We start from the raw sequence: 22,116 nt of genomic DNA on the forward strand, positions 1-22,116 counted from the left end.
ATGCGTACAACTTTTATTCTTTCCAAAGACAGTCTTTAGCTGTTTGTGGGAGATTGCCGACTACAACAGCACAGCAGCAGAGCCTGGGGTTAGCAGTTAAGTGAAGGGTGCTCTTGCCAATGTTTAAAGGGCCTTCAAAAGGACGGTCTCCTGGATCGAACAGAAGACCCGCAAATAACAGATAACCTTGTTGTTCAGTGTTTCCAAAAAAAAAAAGCACTGTCTTCCAAATACCATTTAAGACATGTGAGACAGAACATTAGACATTGTTTCTTTTTTTGGTAATGCCACGTCCGTTCAAGGAATGTGCTGGAAACCACTGAAAATCGTACAGTATGTTCTGGGTTTTCCCTTCACCACATATAAACATGCACCTCACTTCAGCAGACGGTGGCGGTGCTGCAGCGCGGGGGACATCTGCTTGGTGAAAATATCTGCAACTCAAGACCAGTGGAAGTTCTAAACAATGCAGCTGACTGTCCTTGCAGAAAAAGTGTTACAAAGACTCCTCCAGCTGACTGGAGGAAGCAGAGGGGATGTGGAAAACAAACACACAGATGTGAAAACGTGCTGGTGGAGAGATGCTGATGGCCTGGAGCCCATCCGAGATAAACCCCACGCGGACCTCAGCACGGCGGGTTCCCTGCCTCCGCTCCCCAGCCCAACTCGAGCTCGCCATGGCGGCTTCGGCTGAGAATAAAAGGAGCTTGCATTCCGGAGAGCATTCTTAAGAAGCGCCAGGTCTGCTAATCCTGCCTAAATGTATCCCAGATGGAGCTCAGTGCCATTCTGTCAGGAGTAATTCAGCCTTTCGGGAGATTCCCACAAAGCGGCAGCATTCCACTGTGGCTCCTGGCACTACTGGGCCGGGCCGGACCGGGCCACCCCCCCATTTCTCGCCCCTGTGTCCTTCCCAGATGGATCCAAGGGCGGATGGATCCACGTGAAGGTCACCTCCCATTTGTCTAAAGTGAGCAAACACACGAAGTTCTCACGCCACACTGGCAGCTCATTTACTGTTAAAATGAGCCCAGAATTATCTCAGTCCGATACAAAGTTTATTAAAATAAATAGTCAAACTGCAAGTCATCCTACAGACAGCTTATATCAACCAAGTTCTTGCTAAAGCAAGAAATACTTTGTCTATACTGGTTACAGCTGGAGTTGAATCAGCTTGTTGTAGAACCTTGAAAACACTACAAGATTTAAACAATGGAAAATAAATCCAGAGGGGAGGAAAGGGGGGTTTTAGGCATGAGGGAGGATGTTTCAAATGAGTAAGACACATGGATTCACTAGTGTCACACAGGAATCACGTGCTGGTATTCCTGCCTCGGCAGAAACATGCAGTGCGATAAATTCTTCAGTGACTGTTGTGTCTGGGGTAAAGCAGAGGAAACGAAGTCCGATAAGCAACGAGCTAGATAGCTTGGAGAAATGACCCAGGATGTAGCAGTACCTGCTGCTAATGTAAAAACCCTTTGGTCTCAAGTTCATCTTAAGGTCCAGTGCAGTGTGCAGTGTTCACAGTGCAGTGCAGTGCAGTGTTCTATCAGACGGGCTTCCTGTAAGCTGACAAAGTGCAATAACAGGGCATTTTTTATCATTACATTTACTCTTCCTTTGTCCTTTGAAACCTTTGAAGAAAAGAAAAGGCGAAACCAGCTCTGTGCACCCCAGGGCACACTTTAGCGTTCAGGTAACAAGAACCTTTCAAGGCTGTATCCATTAAGGTAAAAATAGACACACTGACACACCGTCACACACACATGCAACGTATGCCAGTACAAAGTTAGTGACTAAGCGATCTCTGACTACATCTGTCAAATCGTGACCTGAAGCATCACAATACAGACGGAGAGGGGGGTCTGTAAACATAACAACATTACCTTACTTAAACTGCCATAGTGTGTCTGGTGACCCAGGGGGGCCGTTCCAAAGTTATTCAAGCAGCAGTCCGCCAGAGGGACCACCAGCACAGCCAAATGCAGCACAGAGACACACGCAACTCCGGGTGGGCCAGAAAGCTCGGTTCACATGGCTGCAGCCAATCAGGGACGGCCCCCCCAGGGGGTGTCAGAATCCTCCTCCACTTTCTAAGTGGTGGACTTTGGGTTCCATTGGATCAACATGGAAATGGTGCACTGCAAACAGGAGTTTCTGCCCCCTCCCAAAAGCACGAGCGAGCTCCACTGTTGATCATTAACCCCCCCCCCCCCTTCTCTACACATCACCTCCACAGGTGTGAAATTCTGCTGGATGAAGGACCCGCAAAGATGCCAAGTCCATTTTAAACCATGTTTTCTCTGGGCCAGAAATCCAGCATTTCAGATAAGGAAGACTTTCTAATTGTGGTTCCAACATCTCAACGGTCGACTTTTGAAAGTCAGTAAGGCTCCTTAAAAAATCCTGACTCAGTCTGGCATTCGTCCGTTTCATTGGAGTGCGTGGTCAGAAAGTATGGGATGTTACCTGACACCGCAACAAACATTTCTCCTGCATTCTTCAAACCATCTTTACTGCCTGTAAACGTGAGATTCATTAGCTGGCAGCAGGAAGGTTCCTGAATGCAACTCCCAGCAGGAGATGCTTTGGAAAATCTAAACCTAGCAGTTTTTACCTAATAAACAGAGAAGCAGACTAGTAAACATGGTTATTAAGAGCTGGCCCTGTCACCATCACCCTTCAACAGCACCAGAACAAATAATTCATCATAAGTCATAATTCTTCATCTCAACTGTAATGCCTGAACTTCAAAACTACCACCAGACACTTAGCATGACCCAATAAGATCCCAGTGTTGGGATCTCCTATTCATTCCGGCATGAGTGTACCCTAAGGTTTGCCAAAGAACAGATTCATTAGAAAAAAGATAAGGCTTGTGTGAAGATCAAGCCTGCTAAGTAAACATGTTGCATGCTTCAATATGTGACGATCAACAAAGAAAATCTAGATAAAAGAAAAACATAGAAAAACTTATAAAAATTGCGAAAGTCATCAGACTCACCCACACCTTCCTCTACGCCTAGTTACCCCCGGTCAGAATTTGTACCACTGACGGTGTTACTGTTTTACTGTGATAGGCAGGTACTGCATGCATCTGATGGGACAGACAAGGAATGGCACCTGAGCTGGATGATACAGGGATACAGGGAGCGGAGTTAGAGTGTTTGGGAAAACGCAGAACTCGACAGGTTCAGCGGTGACGTGACATAAAAGCACAGATAGGAAAGGGGGGGGGGGGGGGGCGATAAACCAGGAAATCTGGTGCATGTTAACACATTAGCTACCATGTTTTTTAAACAAAACCCCCAGAAGAAAAATCAATTTCCTGTTGTTCTGCAAAATTCATGCCTATGCAGACAAGAGATGGCAGCGCAGCAGGAACGTAAAAACAAATCGAGAAGAAAAGGAGATACTACTGTCTACATCTGGGATGGACAAATACGAGAGAGACAACAACAGGAGAATCACACGCCTCATCTTAAATTTTCCACAGACTGTACAACTCAGGTCATGGAGATGTTTTGCCTGTAAACTATAACAATATTTTTGATCATTAAACTATAAGAGAACATATTTAAATATCTCGAAACACCACTGAAAGGTAATAATAATCTATTAAAAACTGGAAGAATCACATAGCAAATTCACTGTAATCTCTATGTAATAAAAGCTCCACATTTGTTTAAAAATTGACTCAGGTGACATCTGTTATTGTTCGCATATAAATACTTAATCCGAGACTGAATTAACTTGGTTTGCTGTTAGTTTAAAAAGGGAATTTGAATATAATCATGCTTTTGTTACACTGCAGGTAGGATTAAGGATCATGTACTTTTAATCTGAAGGTTGCCGGTACAGTCTGAGGAGAAACATCTGCCGTTGAACCTTCATGAATTACTCCAGGTGGAATGTTCAGCCATGTATGTGGATATTTTCAAAGCAAATACTTAACGCATATGAATGGCTCATAAATAAATATTCGGTACAAAAAATTTCACATCTAGCTACAGGATGGATAGATTACTAATAAAATGACTAAGTATGCCTATTGCCAAATAGTGCAGATCAAGCAAAACTTGATTTGAGAAGAAAAAAAAAAATCCCGAATAGGAAGTGAGGATGATGAAATAACTGAGTTACATGGAAAGAGCTTTGTGACTTTGACTTCCTGTTTGGCAGCCCATGTCAATCCCTCGACTGCGATCTCTGCCCTGGGTAAGCAGTGTGTGGTCGTTTCCTCCTAGACTCCGCAGGTAAAGCATTTACAGGAAGGGATGGCAAAATTCTGCCAAATACCACAGCCACTGCTCTAACATTCCGATTCATTCGATCTAAATGGTGAGACCGCGTCTAAATTATGCATGCCTTCCGATGCCAGGTCCACATGGGGTGTAACATAGGCAGCATGTGACCTGTCCCGGAGGATGTCACGCTGTATCCGGGTGACAGAGAGACATCACCAGCACACATCTTCACCTCTGCACCACAAACATTTCATATTACATGTGCTCTGTGATTCCAGTACATACTTTCACACATAAGAATCTGAAACAAATTTTTTAACTTTAACAGTGACTTTATATTTATGTTTTAACTTTTAAAACACTCAGTACCAAAATATAAAATGTAGAGACTGATTTAACCAAGCTTAGCAACATCTCACGTCCGAAGAACCGAACAAGTCATGTAAAACGCAAATTAACTAGGGTGCTGCTCAAAATTTTATATTATATTGTAACAGAAACTCCACCAGAGAATGAAAGCTGACAGGGAGACACACACGCAGCTGGATAGCCGAGTCTCCCCTTCACCCTCCACATATTCGTCAATGTTTCAGGTGTGCTTCACCTCTTACCTTGGTGATGAGCAGAGGCTCCTGATGTTCCCGGCCTCCTCTCAGAGTGAACCCCCAGGGCGCCCCTCCGGTGAGCAGGACCTCCACCAAAGTCCATCCTCCGCAGTCGGAGAACCTCTGGTCCGAGGCTCCCAGCATCTGGACGTCATGATGCAGGACTGCCTGGATAGTTTTCGGTTCTCTTCCCGGGAGCCGATGCTCTGTCCTGTGATCCATAGATTCCATCCTTTCTTAGGACAGATCACTCCACCTAGAAAATCTAACTATCCAGCCAGCTAACTACATGTCATGGGGGGGGGGGGTGGTGGGTAAAACAAACAAAAACAACTTAGGTCAAACCTAACCTCGCAGATTCTGAGTTTATTTTAAATAATCAAGGACAGACGCAGATGATCGGACGACACCTGTACCCTCCGGAGACCCGCTAATGCTCTTAAAAGCAGAATTACACGCATCTAGCCAGAAGACTAAATACATAGTATCTGCTGCTCCTCTCACCACCAAATGTGTTCGGGTCCCGAATCACGTTTTCGCCCAAATGTAGCTGTGGTACTATTCTGGGTAAGTTGGGTCCAGAGACAGAGTAACTTATTTGCCGCTTTTATTAGCGGACCGAGGTTTCTTTAGCTAACCGAAGCTAGTCCTCTGCTCTACCCAACTTTCTCACGGCTCTCCGTAGTCGTCCTTCACTCGTACTTCGCTGTGTATTACATGTTAAAATTCACCACTCCGAAAAAAATACATATTCACCCGTCCAACTCCGTTGACATCCGAGACTTTTTAAGGCTCCAGTTTCAATGACCCATTGGAGTAAATGGTGAATTACTTCCTTCCACAACAGCGGCGATCGGCGGTCCCCCTCCCTTCCCAAAATCTTTTGTATCAACAGGCGGAATCGGGTTCCTCCGACATCAGACTCCTTTCTCCCCAATAAACTCGCTGTCCCGCAGGCTGGAGACTCACTCCCGCATCCGAAACAACACCGCATGCACTTCTCCGCTTTTCCAGGTTCACGTTTCTCCGCGACCTATCGTCACGAACAGGGCTCAAGCCGAAACGGCTCTTTTCCCAGAAGCCTACGAGCCTTTTCCACACGGACGGCTACCTGGTTTCGCCAGCAGAGGCGCGGCGGGCGCTACCTGTAACCGCAACGGGCACGCGGGGACAGGTCCGCGTGCGGAACGACGCGAGCGCCCCCTGCCGGGCAGTGCGCGCACGTGCGGCTGCAATTACGCTACTTATTTGGAGTAGCGTGCGAGGAACTCGCGAAAATGACATGCGTAGAATCACACAATTATACGGCAAATCTCCGAATTGCCAGCCAAAACACTGCACATTTCTCATATGTTACCTATCAAAGGTCTGGTTAAATAATCATGCCTATCATTTGATTTTGACTGGCTTGTTTTTATCGTGAGCAAATGTTGATGCGGGCTAGTGTTTTGGTAAATGCTATCACAGTATTGTCCCTCTAAAAATCCTTGCAGGGCTATTTCCCTTGAAGTTGGAGTAAAATAGAAAGAAATGTAGGTCCAAAGTCTGACAGCACCCCGGCAGCCACAAGTTCTTGAATGATCACGAAAAGCTCCGCTGTTCACTGTAATCGCAGACTCGGTATAGTACTAGCCGAGCAGTCCCGAAGTCGGGTGTAGATGTATTTTTTGACTGAGCCACATCCAAGCGGGGACCAGAAAAAAACTTTGTTTTTAAACAACGGACACTTTCAGTTTATCCACCCTGAAAGCCTGTCAGTTCGGTTGCAAACGTCTAAACGTTACACGTAACGTAAACAGAAGACCATAATATGGGCATCATCCAACAATCACCATATGAAATAAAACTAAATAATATCTTCCAGCATGACACCTTTTAAAGGTGATTTCATGAACAGCCTCTGCATGTCTAAAACATCTACGTGCGTATAGCTAGGACATTGCTACAAAAGAACTCCCAACCCTCGTTTATTTAAGTATGTGGTAATTTCGCCCTGAAATGATTCTCATTTAATTAATCAGTTATGTCAGTTTACTAGTGTTTATCCGTTATGTGAACTTAAAACATGTGAGAAAGATACGCGGTAATTTTAACATAACAGTGCGTGATATTCACACAAATATAAACACACACACACACACATTAAAATCATCGTGTGATCATATGGAGCTCGTTCTACTAGCAATGAGTGCGGTAGTTATGAAATTCGTGTGACTCTTGATATTTGCTTTGTTTGATCATTTTAAAGCCTTTTCATGAATCTCTATTGACGCTCCTGGGCGTCTTCCGCTGAAAACGTTTCCATGGCAATTGAATCGGCACAATCTCGATCCTGTACGGATCGGGAAAGGGTTCAAACTGTCCTGCGTCGTGGTGGCAGCTGTGCCAAACGCGGAAGTGTACGTAAGGGAACCGCGTTCAGCATTTCCTGGTGACGTTCATGCTGCAGACGCATATTGTGATAGCAGTGTAAATATAAGGCACCCACTTTTGTTTTTAAACAACGGACACTCGACGAACCGAAGATGTTTCAGGGCTGGGGGTCGTGGCTTGGTTTAGAGAAGTCCACGGGGACAAGCAATGGGGAAAATGAACGAGATGATGTCGTTGTGAAAGAAGATACAACTATAGAACAAGTAAACAAACATATGGCCGTAGATGGAAAGGTTGACGAAGAGAGAAATGGAGAATCTGAAGCAAAAGAAGGCGATCCAACTCAGCAACTTATTCAACAGGCGAAAGGTCTCAGTGGTAAGCCAATGTCGTTGATATGAAGAAAGGCCTTGCTGACGATGTAACGTTTTGTTTATTATCTACATTGCGGTGTTTTCCGGTACCTCAAACTAATTTATGTCTTTATTTGTAATATATTTAAAGATACTGTTTGAGTTTACTGACGCTAGTGGACGTATAGACGCCTTTAAGGCGGTCTTACGAGTATTCTGAAGTAAAAATCGGAACTGACATTAACAGAAACTTGCAAAGAAAAGGACACACAGTTAGAGATTAACAGTATGATGTAAAAGACTGAAAGAAATCTAAAGAAAAACTGTACTCAATTTTATCACGGCTATTGTAAAAATACCATTGGAATCTCATATGACTGATTCTTCCGTCGTATATTTGACGCAATTAACGGTATAATGTTTAATGCTCAGCATTCCGTTTTGTTTCTTTGAAGGTTACTTGTATAGCTTCGCCAGTAATGCCACCAAGAAAATATCGGAGTCCGTAGTGGAGACAGCGCACACTATAAAGAAAAGTGTGGAGGAAGGGAATCTCGATGGCATCATTGACAAGGTATTTCTTCAGTGAGAAGCTGTCATGACGTGTGCTGTTACCCTGAAATGCAGGAGTAAACGCAAAGATACGAGTGCAGTAATATGGTGCCACTGAGTAATTTGCATGATTTCCTACATTTTGTTTTTTCTTATTCCCCAGACAATTTTGGGAGACTTTCAAAAAGAACAGGAAAAGTTTGTTCAAGAAAAGAATGCAAGGAAGACAGGTGAGGTTCAGCGCGATTCAAAACACGTCAGAATTTGAGTAAGAACTTGCGCCTGTCTTGTAAAATTGCATGATTGTTAAATTGCCCCACCCTTTTTGTTCAGATGCTGCCGTACCTCCTTGGGTTGGCTACAATGAAGAGGAGACCATACAGCAGCAGATTTTGGCTCTATCAGCTGTCAGTATTGATAGATGTGGTCTTTCAGCATTGTCCAGCCTCCAGTTGTTTTCCTGCACACCATCACGTCGCAATTCTGAGGCGCATGCGCAGTAATCACCAGGCATTTATAACAGGCGTTATCATTTCCCCAGATGCAGGATTTTCAGTACTCTACAGACATTTACTTACGCCCACAATTCCGTACGCCTAAAATATTAATGAGAGGCGTATCGTGACGTTCAAAACTAAGTTGGTGAATTGTTCTCTTGGATAAACGTGTCAGACTTTAAACTGCAAGAAATGCTGCTACACCAGCCAACATCTTTTTCCCTCGTTTATCTACAGAATCTCCTCTTTGAAAGTGTTGTGGCTACTGAGCTGTCCCTTTCTTCACCGCCGCTTCAGAGCTTATCACTTCCATGATTTACCAAAACAGTAGCATGTGGCGCTCCGCTAGCCAAATTTAATAAACATACGGATACGCCGAATTTATACAGATTACTTTGGGCGTTTAACTGCACGTCTTATTAATGTTTCAGACATAGTACTGATCTGCTTATTAAATTGTGGCCATAAGTAGCATCCTTTTAGTAGAGAAACCCCTGCTTCTGGTCAAATAGGCTCATCTGAAGGCCAGAGACTATATCGCATTATTGTGCAGCCCTACTTTCCAGATATATTATTTTTTATTTGTTAAAAAAAACATGCATCCAGTTGCAGTGGTTTCAGTAAAGTCAAATGAAATTTAATGCCATTTTTCTGTATATGGTCTTAAAAAGAATTAACTTGGATATATGTCAGCTCACGCTGCAAGCCTTGTGTGACCAATGACTGTCTCTGTTTTTTCAGGACCGGAGAAATTTTCTGCGTGACCCACCTGCCGGGGTCCAGTTCCACTTTGACTTTGACCAGATGTACCCCGTTGCCTTGGTGATGCTGCAGGAGGACGAGCTGCTCAACCGCATGCGCTTTGACCTGGTCCCCAAACAGTGAGTATGTGTGTGGTGCTGTGGGGTGGGGAAAATGCCAGAGGCCTTGTCGTTTCCCAGCATTCCAGGAGGCACAAAGACCGTCAAGGCCACCATGGGAGGACATGTCTGTCGCACGATACGGTTGGTATTCCCATCGAGAGAGCCGACATAATGGATGTCTAACTGGTTGTCCATTTGCAGCGTGAAGGAGGACGTGTTCTGGAGGAATTACTTCTACCGCGTTTCGCTGATCAAGCAGTCAGCTCAGCTCACGGCCCTGGCCGCCCAGCAACAGGCTGCCGAGAAGAGGGAGGAGACAAACCCCGGAAACGCAGAGAGCGCCCACCTCGCAGGTGCTTCTACACGCTCCTCATCCAGGAAAGTAGCCCTTAGGCTGGGTCCTAGAGACTAGGGACTAAGCTGAACTTCCACTCACTTCAAACTTTTGAGCAATTAGTGGCTAAAATATGCACTTAGACTCACATGGTTGTTTTTTTATCTAAGTGGATTTGCTGACATTAAAGAGAGAAGTTATCAAATTTATTTGGCTAAATTTACTTTTGTGATCAGTTTCATGGACCCAGTAATTCATGCAGTTTCTAGTAATTTTGGACACATTATAATCTAAGTAATTTTAAGAGGAAAATGCTTCATTTTTTCACGTTTTTCATTGTAAATTCCAGAAAGGTATTATTCATTTTCTACTGATTGATTTTAAATGTGAACTACTGCTCCCAAACCTGTAAAGTACTGTGCAAAGCTTAAGACTCCGGTTTTTTATTTACATTTTTGTCCTTCAGAAAACATCAGACCAAAAACCCCTCCCACGGCCATCAAAAGCCAATCAAAGCCCAGTGAGGTATGAGTCCTGATTTCTGTTTGGCTGGTGGCCTGTTACCCTAAAGGTATCTTCATAATGATGACAGTGACCCCAGGAATGAGTAGAAAAAGCCATTTGGCAGAAGTCTGTTGAATTACAGCTGTGAAAATGAAAAATTGATGCAATCTCTCTGCTTTTTAATTTTAATCTGAATGATGGCAGCCTCATCATTACAGCGCATCAGTCAGTGAGAGGTACAGTCATATGCTTGGACTATGCCTTCAGAGTAGATATAAGGGTTGGAACCACAGCTGGTGTCCCTGGTCACATAGCTGCAATGCCAAACGGGTATGCTCAGCCCAGAGAGATGAGCAGCCTTCAGTGGAGAGAGAGAGAGGCATTGGTGCCTTTGGGCATGGCGTGGAGTGATTCTGATGCAGGTATATGAAATGTAGTCAATTATACTGTCAGGTGGAATTGTAATTAACTACTGGTGAAATTAAAATAGGTTCCCTGCCTTTATTTTGACTTGTACTTGTGGATTTTACGTTCAAGGTTACTTTATTGTCATCAGCAGGTTTATGCATGTACAAAGTGTGATGAGACAACGTTTCCCCACGGCCCCATTGCAACATATAGTAAGAAGGAGTAACACTGAACATCACAAGGGGCAAACAGGCAGTAAGATAAATAGACAGGGCACAGATTCAACAATAGTGAGAAGGTAATGTAAGCTTTCGTTTGTGAACCAACATACAGCAGCATGCGACACAACAAAGTGCAGGAACAGATTCAAAATAGCACAATACAATAGACAGGACAATAAATAGACGGCACACCAGTCGCAATGAGGGATGTAAACCTTAATGGCTGATATTACACATGGTTACTATATTGCACAGGTGAGTTTTATCATTACATCCACTGTGAGAGAATGGTGAATTTTACAGCTGTGGAACTGAGGATACTGAATTTGATTGCAGCTTCAAGGTAGGGCATTGCATTGAAGTTCGTGTTGAAGTGCTTGTTTTATGTAATCGAACAGCATGATGAAGAAGAAATCTCCACCAGCCCCGGTGTGTCCGAGTTCGTGAGCGATGCCTTCGATTCGTGCAGCATCAATAAGGACGACCTTCGGAAAGAGATGGAGCAGTTGGTGCTGGACAAAAAGGAGGGCGGGGCTGATCCCGAGGGTAACACACCACCTGCCATATTACACATCCTCTCTTCCTTTATTGCCATGGCGACGCGCAGCATGTAGGACATTGTTTACATTGTATGAGAACCACGTGAGCTGTGAGGTTTTTAACCAAACTTAGTGAAATTTACAAATACGTTATTTGTGTCATACCCGTTTCATCTGTCAGCAATTTAGAGGGTATCTGAAATAACTTTCAGTTGTGTAAATAAATTAACTAGAGTAAATTAGCAGATAAACTTACTGTGAAGCGTCCTTATGTAGAGCAGTGCTTCTCATGCTTAGTTTATTGGCTTAAAACCCTCTGAGAGTGCTGAGGTGGAGGCCCAAAGTGTTTCGTTTTGGGTTAGTAATCCGGTTGAGTAGCTAAATGACTTGGGCTGAGAACTAAGTACCTGCCGGTGCAGATTGCTGTGAGAATGTAGATGCTATGGCCTGACCCACCTGGATGTTCTCCATTGACAGAGGAACCAGCTGACTGGGAGAAGGAGCTGCAGCAGGAGCTCCAGGAGTACGAGGTGGTGGCCGAATCGGAGAACCGGGACGAGACCTGGGACAAGGAGATCGAGGAGATGCTGCAGGCAGACAGTTAGCCTCAGCTGCAGAGGAGAAGCTCGGCCTTGTGGTTCATCACGGGAGCGATGTGAAGAAGCAGTTCTAAAGGCCACTCGCAGCTCGGGGCCACGAAAGTAATAAACTCTGTCGGTGATGCATTTAGGGGACAGCAGAACGTTTCCCAGAATCCCGTGTGAGCAGACATGTGTTCTATTTCATCGGTGGGCTTTTCATGATGTGTTGGAAGTTAAACATTGTAGTAACATTACAAATGTTTCAACATGAGATGCCTTTCATTCTGAAACTGATTCTGTCACTGTCCAGATGGAGTATTTATTTTGTAGGGAGCAGTCCAGAAGTGCCAATTTGCAACCTGGCCGTAATATTCTACAGCGCCGTTGCGTTATTTGAGCCAATGTTGCAAATTGCCGTGATTTTTTATTTCTTTTTTGAGTGGTTTCTTACACTGATGAAGAACACACCTTGCACACATCTTGCATGTTTTATTTTACTCTTTGATGTGGGAGATGTTTATGCATAATTTTTGTTCTCATTCCTACTATGTGTTAAGTTTCCATTCCTAGCACTCCCACAAGACATACTGAAAGACGCCGGTAGTAAGGTCCAGGGCACCTAATCATAGTCACGCCCAATGGTAATAGATCAAGAACGTGAATTTCTAAGCAACTTGGATGCGTAACAACCAGCTTTTCTCACCAGCAGAATTTGTCACTTTTTAAAATGTATGTTTCTTATCTGGTGGGAAGTTTAGTTAATTATTATGATGTTGATTGAGAATTAAATCTGTACATGAATAGTTCTTGGAAATGACTTTGAGTCTTTTAGAAATATTGTTATTAGTACTTGACAATGTATCCTATAAAACAATTTCTAAGCTTCTGATTTTTTTTCTTATAACTTGATGGAATATCTTATTTCTGTGCTGCTAAGTAAATATAGCTTGTCCTGTTCTTGTATTAATATTTACTTTAATAAATACTTTGACACTGCGGGGCTGAAATAATTAAATGTTTCATGCATAAATATATCTCGACAAATTCAAATGAACGAAATGGAAAAGGGGAAAGTTACGTGCAGATCATCTTTACGCTGATTTAGTTATTTTACTCGAACCATCTAAATTAAATGTATCACTATTCATTTATACGGCTAGACTGAGTAGACCAACGATAACCGGTATCATCGTTAGCCGATTTCCTTCTTGCTAGTCAATGCACCGCCACTCGTTTTCACGCAAAACATAGATCCTGTACTAAAGTCAACTGGTAAGGTCGGCGCGGTCAGCTTGGCGTTCCCATAGCTCCCAGTAACCTCCCCCCCCTCTTGTTTCGTCACAACATGGCGACGCGCTCAAACGCCAGGGTTGATTTAAACAGCGAAAACGTTCAGGTACCGATCGCCGCTATATCGCTGTTGAGTTTTCGGGCCGCAGCGCCGGGGGTTGAGGTCCGGCAGCCGCAGATACCGCGGAGCGGACCGAGTCCGAACCGGGAATCGTAGGAAGCGCGTCGGGGAGCCGCGCCATCCGCACGCCAGGTTACGTCGATAGCCACTTAGCCGTGCCCATGCCTTTCTGTAACTTTGCTAGCTAGGCGTTTGTATTTGCGGTTTGTGGTGGAATAAACATGTTCCGTGTTCTGTTTGTACCAGATCGACGATTTAACTCGGAAACTGGGGTTTTGATCGAACTGAATAAAGCTGGAGTATATGGTTGTGGTTTTAGTTTCCGTGGTTGTAATTTCTGTTGTTCTTATATATAGATTTATATGCAGCCGAGTGGGGATAAAGTGCAGGTCACGTTGAGGTATGTACGCGTTTCGGGTGTGATCTGAGGCCCACATGATATCAAACCTACGCCATTTCATTTCAGGGCGGCTTGGGAGCGGGTCACTGCCGCAAACTAAGCAGAAGTCTCGTGTAGTTAAACGCTTTAATAATGTCGCACTGTTAACAAACACGGCCGTCATTTCCCTACCCACAACATAGGCAGCCTGTTCCCCTGCGTTTTTTACGCCCGGATTTCCTTCGTGTTGTTCTTTTTCGGCAGTGGCGTTAACTTTGATTTTCTGTAAGTTTGTTAGTCTCCGCGCAATGCGACATGATCTGTTAACGTGCTTCTGCTGGAGCCGTTCGAAGTGGCGGCTTTTGCGCGGCTCCGGGGTTCAGCGGCCACTTGCCGTGGTCTCCGGGATCAGCTGCATGGTGTCGGGCGCCCAGTGTGATCGGCGTGCTGTTTGCCAACACGTGGTCCGACGACGGGGCCCCCAGCCGCGCCGAAACCCGTCCTCTACTCCGCTCAGGTCTTAGTTCCACAGGCGAAATGACTTTTAAGTAAAGAAGTGAGCATTTTGGTTGTCACCAACTTTAAGTTACTTTAAGTAACAAGAGTTCTTAAGGGACTGTTTCACAAAAAATGAGTGTGAATGAGTTAATTTTTTTTGTTTGCCCCCCACCTGCCAGTTTGGAAGCCGGATAATGGAGTCGACGGGAATGTGCGTGATGGAAGTGGCATCCCGGGGTCTAGTCCGACCTGGCGAGCCTCTCACTCTGCCTGACCTGGAGAGCCCCTCTGCAGAGGAGCTGGACATGCCCTGCTACCAGGAGATATCTAGGGGGGAGACCCCAGGGCGTGAAGACTGCCGGATAGACCCCCCAGATGGCGAAGTGGCCCCCGACAGCAACAAAAGCAAAGACAAGAAGGGGCTGGGTAATTATCATGGTGGGCTGCAAGACCCCATTCTGTACAAATTGTCTGAAATGACCTTCCTTCGCTCATGCTCCCCTTGCTTATAGGGAAAGAGGTTCTGCTACTGATGCAAGCGCTAAATACATTATCTACCCCTGAGGAGAAGCTAGCAGCTTTGTGTAAGAAGTATGCTGATCTGGTGAGTGGGGCCCTCATTGGCTGGTGCTGGGCGATTAGCTCAGGATGTGACACACCCTCATGCAGGCATGCTGCTTAAAAACTCCTGTATGTCATTCTTTCTGGTTTATTGGGTGCTGGACTACCTGATGTCGGTCATGTGATCATAACTCATAACAGGGCACGCTAGGCTCAGAGCAGAAATATGTGATTTCTCATTGCATGTCCGTATATCGTTTCAGCCGTGAGTTTACCTTTGCTCCTCACACAGCCAACCTCTTCCTAGAATGACTGTGTAAGATTCTCAACCCACTTCTTAGGTCAATGCGGCTGGTTAACACTTGTGATGTTCTGCTACCTACACAGCTGTTGTTGCATGACAACTATTTATAAATGCCTTGATTGATTGTTTCGGGTATGCAGGTGCTGTATTGTAGAGAAAATGAGGCAGGCCGGATTGGGGGCGGTGGGCTGGTTTGATTGGTTGAAACGTGCACCACCACAATCGACCCTCGAGCTTCTTCCACAGTGATTTTTTTAAAACCCAGAAATCAGTCTATGTCCTTCAATATTAGCAGCGGCGAAGTCCTAGCTAAATGCAGGAGGTGTGTGTGTGTGTGTGGGGGGTGTTTCCGAATGCTGAACAGTCTCTGCCTTGATAGTTGCTCATGCATTTGACTGTTGTCCATCTCTGGCAGCTGGAGGAACGGCGCAGCATGCAGAAGCAGATGAAGGGGCTGCAGAGGAAGCAGTCGCAGGTTGTGAAGGAGAAGATCCACCTACAAGGGGAGCACAGCAAGGCCATCCTAGCCCGCAGTAAGCTGGAGAGCCTTTGCCGGGAGCTGCAGCGCCACAACAAGACCCTGAAGGTAGCGGGCTGCTAAGCAGGCTACCCTCCTCCCCCCCCGTTGCTCATGCTACGTGTCCCGCATTCGGTGCCGTGCCTCCATGCTCTCGATCGACGCTCGCCTTCCATCCCACGCAGGAGGAGAACACCCAGAGGTTGCGGGAGTATGACGAGCGCAGAAAGGAGGTGACGCTGCACTTCCAGATGACACTCAACGAGATCGAGGCGCAGATGGAGCAGCACAACGTGCACAACAGCAAACTGCGGCAGGAGAACGTGGAGCTGGCTGACAAGCTGAAGAAGCTGATAGAGCAGTACGAGCTGAGGGAGGAGGTGAGCTGACACCTGCAGCCTGCGGGCAGTTAATCCCTCACCTGAGTCAAAACTAACTGCTTGGCTGCATTCTGCTTCTGTGCTGCATTGTTCTTGAGTAATAATTACTAATCTTAACCTGTGGTCTTCTACTGTATTAGTTCAGTGTTACGTTTGTGCAGAAGCGGTATCTATAGGGTTTTCTGTGTTCGCGGCAGGGGAGACTCTAGGGATGAATCTCTATGTGTACTTGGCTGTAATTGTGTTGTCATGTATCCATTGCACAAGACCACTTCAAATTTTTAAGTACAAGGACCGTAAAAATCCCTGGATGCTGGTCTAGCTCTGCCCCAAATATCACGGATAACTTGGTTACATCCTCGACAAACGAGGCCAATCCCATTATTCATTGTGCCCCATGTTTGTGCTTGGGAGGCAAGTCAACAAGACCCGCCATGGTAAGACCACAAGTGGGTCTTTACGTTCTTGGTATTAAACAAAAAAATTCTAGGGTGAATGTTATGTGGCCGGGTATAATTTGCACTGTGGGGCCAACATTACCATTAGCTAATGATACGTTTTTTCTTGGTGAGTGACAGGGAAGGGTACACCCAAGAGCCAATCAGCTTTCAGATGCTGCCCATGTGACCCCCATCCCTGTATACGCCCCTCACCGTTTCTCTTTCCTTTCCCTCAGCACATCGATAAGGTATTCAGGCACAAAGAGCTGCAGCAGCAGTTGGTAGATGCCAAGCTGCAGAGGACCACCGAGCTGATGAGGGAGACCGAGGAGAAGCACCAGAGGGAGCGGGAGTTTGTAAGTGGCCCGGGTCGCCCCGGGGCCGCCGTCCTGTTAGCCACAAAGGAGAGCGGCCTTAAGGGATTTAACGCTCTTGTGATGGCAGGTGGCGTGGTGGTTAAGGACACACATGTTACCTGAAGTTCAGGTCTTAGAAGCAACCTACTGTAGTCCCCTTTAGAAAAGTGCGTATTAAATAAAATCAGTCTGGGTAAATGGATAAATACTGTAAGCTGTTTAAGACACAGCCTACAGCTCTGCAACTCGACATGAATTGTGAGGAACTTCTGTAAAGACCTTGAGTATGTTAACCTAGACTTCTGTGTCCTGCTCAGCTCCTGAAGGAGGCGACAGAGTCGAGGCACAAATGTGAACTCATGAAGGAGCAGGAGTCCCAGCTGAAACGGCAGGTAAAGGGACCCCGGAGCGGCGCCTCCTGCTCGTCACAGCGTCTGTCCTTTGCTCGTGCCTGTCGGGCGTCTCCTGCTTAAGCCGCCTGTGTGCTTTAGCCCACACTAAAGCTGCTCTTGTACATAATGAGTGCTTGTCTTCCAGCTCTCCCTATATATGGACAAGTTTGAGGAGTTTCAGACCACGCTTGCTAAGAGCAATGAGGTTTTCACTACCTTCAGGCAGGAAATGCAGAAGGTGGGTCAGTGGGGGGGGGGGGGATGTGGAGCAAAGGAGGGCGAGGGTTAGGGTCAGTGTCAGTTTGGCCGTTTTCTTGATTGTCATTTTGATCGCCAGATGACCAAGAAGATAAAGAAACTGGAAAAGGAGACGACGCTGTGGCGCACAAAATGGGAGACCAATAACCAGGCCCTCCTCCAGATGGCCGAAGAGGTGAGTGGGGGGGGGGGGCGATGCTTGCTGTATTTTTGCTGAAGATGTAGTTGAGTATTTAATGGCAGAAATTTGATCTTTGTCCATCAGTAATTGCCATATGGTGACTTGTTTTTGGGGGGGGGGGTGTTATGACACCAATTAAAAAATTGGCTGTCATGCAATGTGTAACAGCAAACTTTATTGGCAGCACTGACTAGGCATGTCTCACTCGGTGAGAGTTAAGGGCATGTCATCCATTACCACTAATGTGCTGGACTTTCCTAACAAAAGGGCTGCGCTCATTCATTGGTGTGGGGGGGGGGTCCATGTCACACAGAAAACAGTGCGTGACAAGCGCTACAGCGCCCTCCAGGGGAAGCTGGAGCGCCTGGAGAAGCTGTGCAGGGCCTTGCAGCAAGAGCGCAACGACCTCAGCCAAAAACTGGAGGGGCTGCCCTGCCCGCTGGGCGAGGTCGCCGAGCCCCCAGACACCCAGCCGGATGGGCGGCCCCCAGAGCTGGAGGAGGCGGCCTCTCTCACAGAGGGGCGGGGCCTGCAGCCCCGCCCCCCTGAACAGGAAGTGGACTCTACCCTGGCCCCCGCAGAGCCTCTTGCAAACTGAGCCAGACCCATAGCCGTTTGTGGAGGTATAGATATGTGTATATACATACATAAATAAAAATTTTATTTTTGTGTAATAGTTATAATGTAAGAAGTATAATTGCGTCAGTAATCAATGCTTTGCTCTGTACATGGTAATTATTGGGTTTGTGGTGAACATTTCCTACTTTTTGCTACTATACCTGTATTTTCTTAGATGTACTGTGAGGCTGCCGATCGTCAGTTGATTCCTTTTGTATTTCTTTTTGTTTTTTTATGCATATCTGCCTCATTTTTAATATTCTTGCCAACTGACAGTTCCGGCTCTTTCTAACACGAGGAAAGCCGCCCGTGTTCATTAAGAGTGTTGCATTTATTTACTTGCTTCCTCACTCAACTAAGTTGATGATTTTGAATACATTTCATAGCATAGTTTTCGATGCATCATGATGAATCTCTTTAGTTTGACTAAAGTGGGATTTATTATTTTTCTTTGTAACGGCTTAAGTTGGTATAAGAGCTGGCTTATTTACGATCTGTGAATGTGTAGTACTGTGCTTACCTGGAGTTTGGCAGCCCGGCGCCGGTGGCATCTGGCCCTGCAGGGATTCAGCCGTAGCTTTAACGGCACTCTTAGGAATATCAGGATATCGGGTGTAAACAAGGTGCCGATGAATGAATGTCGTTTGGGGTTTCCCCGCATTATTGCGTAATCGGGGCTATTGGCCCACATTTGGATCCACCTTTCTGGATTTCCCAGGCTTCGCGTTGATGCCGAATGTGATTTCCGTATCACTGGGGCGTGCCCTGCAGTAAGCGGGGCGGCCACTTGGGGGCGTCAGTGGCACCTGCTCCGAGATGAATGTGGGCGTTCTGCTCGGTGAGAGCATGCGTGTGGCCACGCTGGTGTGACAATGCTTTTTTTGGGATTGCTGTACGCAGGGGTGGCTGCCCAGCCCTCTGAGCTCTGCCTGTGAACTATGACTGGAAATACAGGGTTTATCTTCACTAACCTTCTCAGGTTTTCCTCACCTCCTACCATGAGCCAGGAATGACTTAAATCATTCAGTTTAACTCCACTCTGCCACTGTCTCCATCAGCTGCTTTCATATTAATGTGATCATTGTTTAATATTAAACCCGAACTCTTTGGTACCCTGGGATAGTTTGTACCCTCTCATTGGACACTTATTCATGAATTGAATTGAATTTTGTTTTACAGCACAGCCCCTATGGTATTAAGGTCATTACTGCTTCACCTGTGTGTCTGTGCATCTGTTTGAATGCTTCATGCTTTTATTTTCTGCCGGTACTTCCAGCTAACTGAGCTGTTAAGTTATTTACAACGGAATCCTCCGTTTCACGATGATTCTGTGAATGAGGTCACAGCTGAGCCCGCAGACGTGTGCCTTTACAGTCCTGTAATGACACTAGCCGTTTCATAGCAGCCCAGCGTTGCTGTTTCGCGGGTTTGAGGGCTTGAGCTCTGATGTTAAGTTTTACTGTGCCAGTATAAAGGGGCCCCCACCACCCCACTTTCTACCATAAATGGGCATTAACCTTTTTTTTTCCATCCGCATTCCTGCTGGGAATGTATGTCAGACTAGGGAGAAAATCACTTGTGTGTCAGACATTTGAATGTGCTCTGCATGTGGGAATCCAATTGTATGTTGTAAGGTAGCAGGGATTTCAGAAATGCTTCCATTTTTTTTTATTGTGATGATACATACCAGCATTGGTTGTATTTGATGTTCAGTTTTTTTCAAACTCTGGAATCTCGTCAGACATGGCTGATGGTGAAATGCAAAAAAATAGTGTTTTGAAAACATTGTTGAACTTTGTTCCGATTGCCAATACAGCCCTCGACTGCTGACTCCCGGCTTCCGTTTTTTTCCGTTGACGTCGTATAATTGACGTTCTTGGTTCAGTTTCACAGCTAGATTTTCACGTGAGCATCGAGGCGTTTGAACCAGCCTGCTACGTTTGCTAGCCATGGTGCCGCAGGGCAAGGTCGTCTCATTTTTCCCATTGCGGCTTCATCGTGCTGTGGAAAGATGTTTAGGTGTCAGCATGTCGCGCTGCGTTTGCAGTAAATGGCGAGACACCAGGGGCTTGTAAACAGCAGCTGATGTTTGAAGGACCCAACAATGTGAATGTAATAGACCGTATGGGGCTTTAGGTAACACCTAACCACACTCCTGACATCCCTCACCTAGCAATGCTAGCTTCCCGGCATGTAGAAGCTCAAGGCTAGTTCTGCTTATTTCTGGATGCTGTAAGTACAATTTCACATCACTTTCCACTCTGAAGGCATTGACCTATGAAAAGGATGCGTTAAGCAGCAGAAGCACTGATGGCACCAGTGTGAGGTGGGGTCTCGCTCCTTGATTCAGCAATGCCACTGTTTTGATTCTCAGGTTCAGCTAGTAATCTACCTCTGAGGGACTGTACACGAAACTGAACAGCAGGTGTCACCGTTGCATTGTCACCCCCCCCGTCCCCTTTATCAAACATGAGCCAACGTTCCCCCTTTGAGAGATTGTAAAATGTTTCAATTGTTTAGTCTCGCTTTTCAATAAAACTTTTTTTTAGACTTTTCCACATGTCTTTTGTGTGTGTGTGGTTTTTTTTTGGGAGCTAATGTCTTCTCTCACAGTTCAAGGTGAAAGTGGCGTGTGTTAAACTGTACCGGGCAGTTAACTAAGGTTACTCTATACAAGATGTCTTTTTTTTCGAGAGACTACATTGCATTTTATAGCACAGCCAGGGGACGGATAGACTAATGTAGTAACTGCTGAGGAATATAGAAATGAACAGAGGACTAACCTGTTTAAAAATGGAAAACATAACAGCAAGTGAACGGAGTACGAATACCACTGCAAGGAGAACAAAATATCTTCGTGTTGGGGTTTAGTGACACAAACGAAGCCTTCAGGGAGATTCTGTCAGCTCCCAGAACGACTGCGGCCTCTTACTTTGCTTAAACATCAGTGGACTGGCCGCCCACCTGTGAGGCTGGGGAAGCTGCCGTCCCCGTGTCTGAATGAACTGGTCCTGAGGCGGGGGTCGCTGGTTCCTCATCTTCGCTTGATGTTTTCCACCCGAAGGAGGCACGAGCCAGAAGTTTCTGTGAAATGACAGCCAACCACCTGCTCTGACCAGCCAGCAGACGATGCCGTCCTCTGTCATGGAGATGGCAACCCAGAGCAAGTCAGATCTATGCTATCACGATAATCCAGACGTTGGCTTAGATACCAGATGAATCAGTATTTCACTGAACCCCTTCTGATTGTTCGCAATTCGCAGACGAGATTTGCAGGTGGCTTTGTGTCCGGAGCTTCTGGGACAGACTCCTGACATAGTAGGTATAGAACACGGATGTATTTACCGGACACTCAGGACCCCAGGCTAAGAAAGACCAGCAGAAAGAAGGAAGTTATCCAATTCAAACATGAATGCTTGATACCATGAAGTGAGATCATCCCCATGTGACAGAGCTAGCACACCTCGATGTCCCCACCCAGTTGCAGTCACAAGCAGCCCTTCTGCTACGTATCTCCTCTGTCTGCTCCTTTCTGTCATTACCAGGGAGGCTGGAGCCTGGGCTGTTTTAACCCCCCTGCACAATCTTATGATAAAATTAATGATGATTAGAATTTTATCAGTTTGAGGTCATACATAATCAGGTTGGGTACAACAGATGTAGTTCAAATCTAGATGTTGATGGGAAGACTAAGTAATCTGTTTATTAGGGGACTTCTGCACCTGCGGGGGGCAGCAGCGA

General features: G+C 45.8%; 3 protein-coding genes across 8 annotated transcripts in view; 2 read left to right on the plus strand and 1 right to left on the minus strand.

Annotated features, from left to right (window-relative positions):
• The window catches only part of LOC125722974 (protein Shroom2-like), a 32,831-nt gene extending 26,851 nt beyond the window's left edge, over positions 1–5,980 (minus strand). For 2 of the 3 annotated variants that reach the window (XM_048999303.1, XM_048999301.1), the window contains exons 1-2: positions 5,612–5,980; positions 4,862–5,140 (exon numbers count right to left, since the gene is read on the minus strand). In XM_048999303.1, coding sequence (XP_048855260.1) covers positions 4,862–5,086 — 225 coding nt within the window. In that variant the 5' untranslated portion in view covers positions 5,087–5,140; positions 5,612–5,980. The remainder of the gene's footprint in view (positions 1–4,861; positions 5,141–5,611) is intronic. The other variant, XM_048999302.1, reaches the window with a different exon arrangement.
• Positions 5,981–7,243: 1,263 nt separating this feature from the next.
• syap1 (synapse associated protein 1) lies at positions 7,244–13,076 on the plus strand. The gene is made up of 9 exons (XM_048999086.1): positions 7,244–7,606; positions 8,037–8,155; positions 8,297–8,363; positions 8,467–8,540; positions 9,372–9,511; positions 9,695–9,846; positions 10,294–10,352; positions 11,359–11,506; positions 11,977–13,076. Exons 1-9 carry the CDS (start codon positions 7,381–7,383, stop codon positions 12,102–12,104), a joined length of 1,113 nt encoding a protein of 370 aa, XP_048855043.1. The 5' UTR covers positions 7,244–7,380; the 3' UTR covers positions 12,105–13,076.
• Positions 13,077–13,208: 132 nt separating this feature from the next.
• Positions 13,209–20,935, plus strand: LOC125722876 (gamma-taxilin-like). Of its 4 annotated transcripts, none has more exons than XM_048999085.1 (10): positions 13,209–13,352; positions 14,548–14,794; positions 14,881–14,972; positions 15,649–15,819; positions 15,936–16,130; positions 16,807–16,926; positions 17,244–17,318; positions 17,464–17,556; positions 17,656–17,751; positions 18,071–20,935. In XM_048999085.1, exons 2-10 carry the CDS (start codon positions 14,563–14,565, stop codon positions 18,353–18,355), a joined length of 1,359 nt encoding a protein of 452 aa, XP_048855042.1. In that variant the 5' UTR covers positions 13,209–13,352; positions 14,548–14,562; the 3' UTR covers positions 18,356–20,935. The 4 variants fall into 4 exon arrangements, with proteins under 4 accessions (XP_048855042.1, XP_048855039.1, XP_048855040.1 ...); XM_048999082.1 differs by having other exon boundaries at positions 13,339–13,476; XM_048999083.1 differs by lacking the exon at positions 13,209–13,352 and adding an exon at positions 13,483–14,426.
• Positions 20,936–22,116: the final 1,181 nt, after the last annotated feature.

The sequence above is a fragment of the Brienomyrus brachyistius genome, unplaced genomic scaffold, assembly GCF_023856365.1.
Source record: "Brienomyrus brachyistius isolate T26 unplaced genomic scaffold, BBRACH_0.4 scaffold44, whole genome shotgun sequence".
NCBI classification, from domain to species: Eukaryota; Metazoa; Chordata; class Actinopteri; order Osteoglossiformes; family Mormyridae; genus Brienomyrus; species Brienomyrus brachyistius.

Coding starts and splice junctions, on each gene's coding strand:
- syap1 (XM_048999086.1), top strand. CDS start 7,381: ATGTTTCAGGGCTGGGGGTCGTGGCTTGGTTTAGAGAAGTCCACGGGG. Junction 8,156..8,296: donor TCGATGGCATCATTGACAAG/GTATTTCTTCAG, acceptor CTTATTCCCCAG/ACAATTTTGGGAGACTTTCA. Junction 9,847..10,293: donor AGAGAGCGCCCACCTCGCAG/GTGCTTCTACAC, acceptor TTTGTCCTTCAG/AAAACATCAGACCAAAAACC.
- LOC125722876 (XM_048999082.1), top strand. CDS start 13,426: ATGGCGACGCGCTCAAACGCCAGGGTTGATTTAAACAGCGAAAACGTT. Junction 15,820..15,935: donor GCCACAACAAGACCCTGAAG/GTAGCGGGCTGC, acceptor CATCCCACGCAG/GAGGAGAACACCCAGAGGTT. Junction 16,927..17,243: donor ACCAGAGGGAGCGGGAGTTT/GTAAGTGGCCCG, acceptor TGTCCTGCTCAG/CTCCTGAAGGAGGCGACAGA.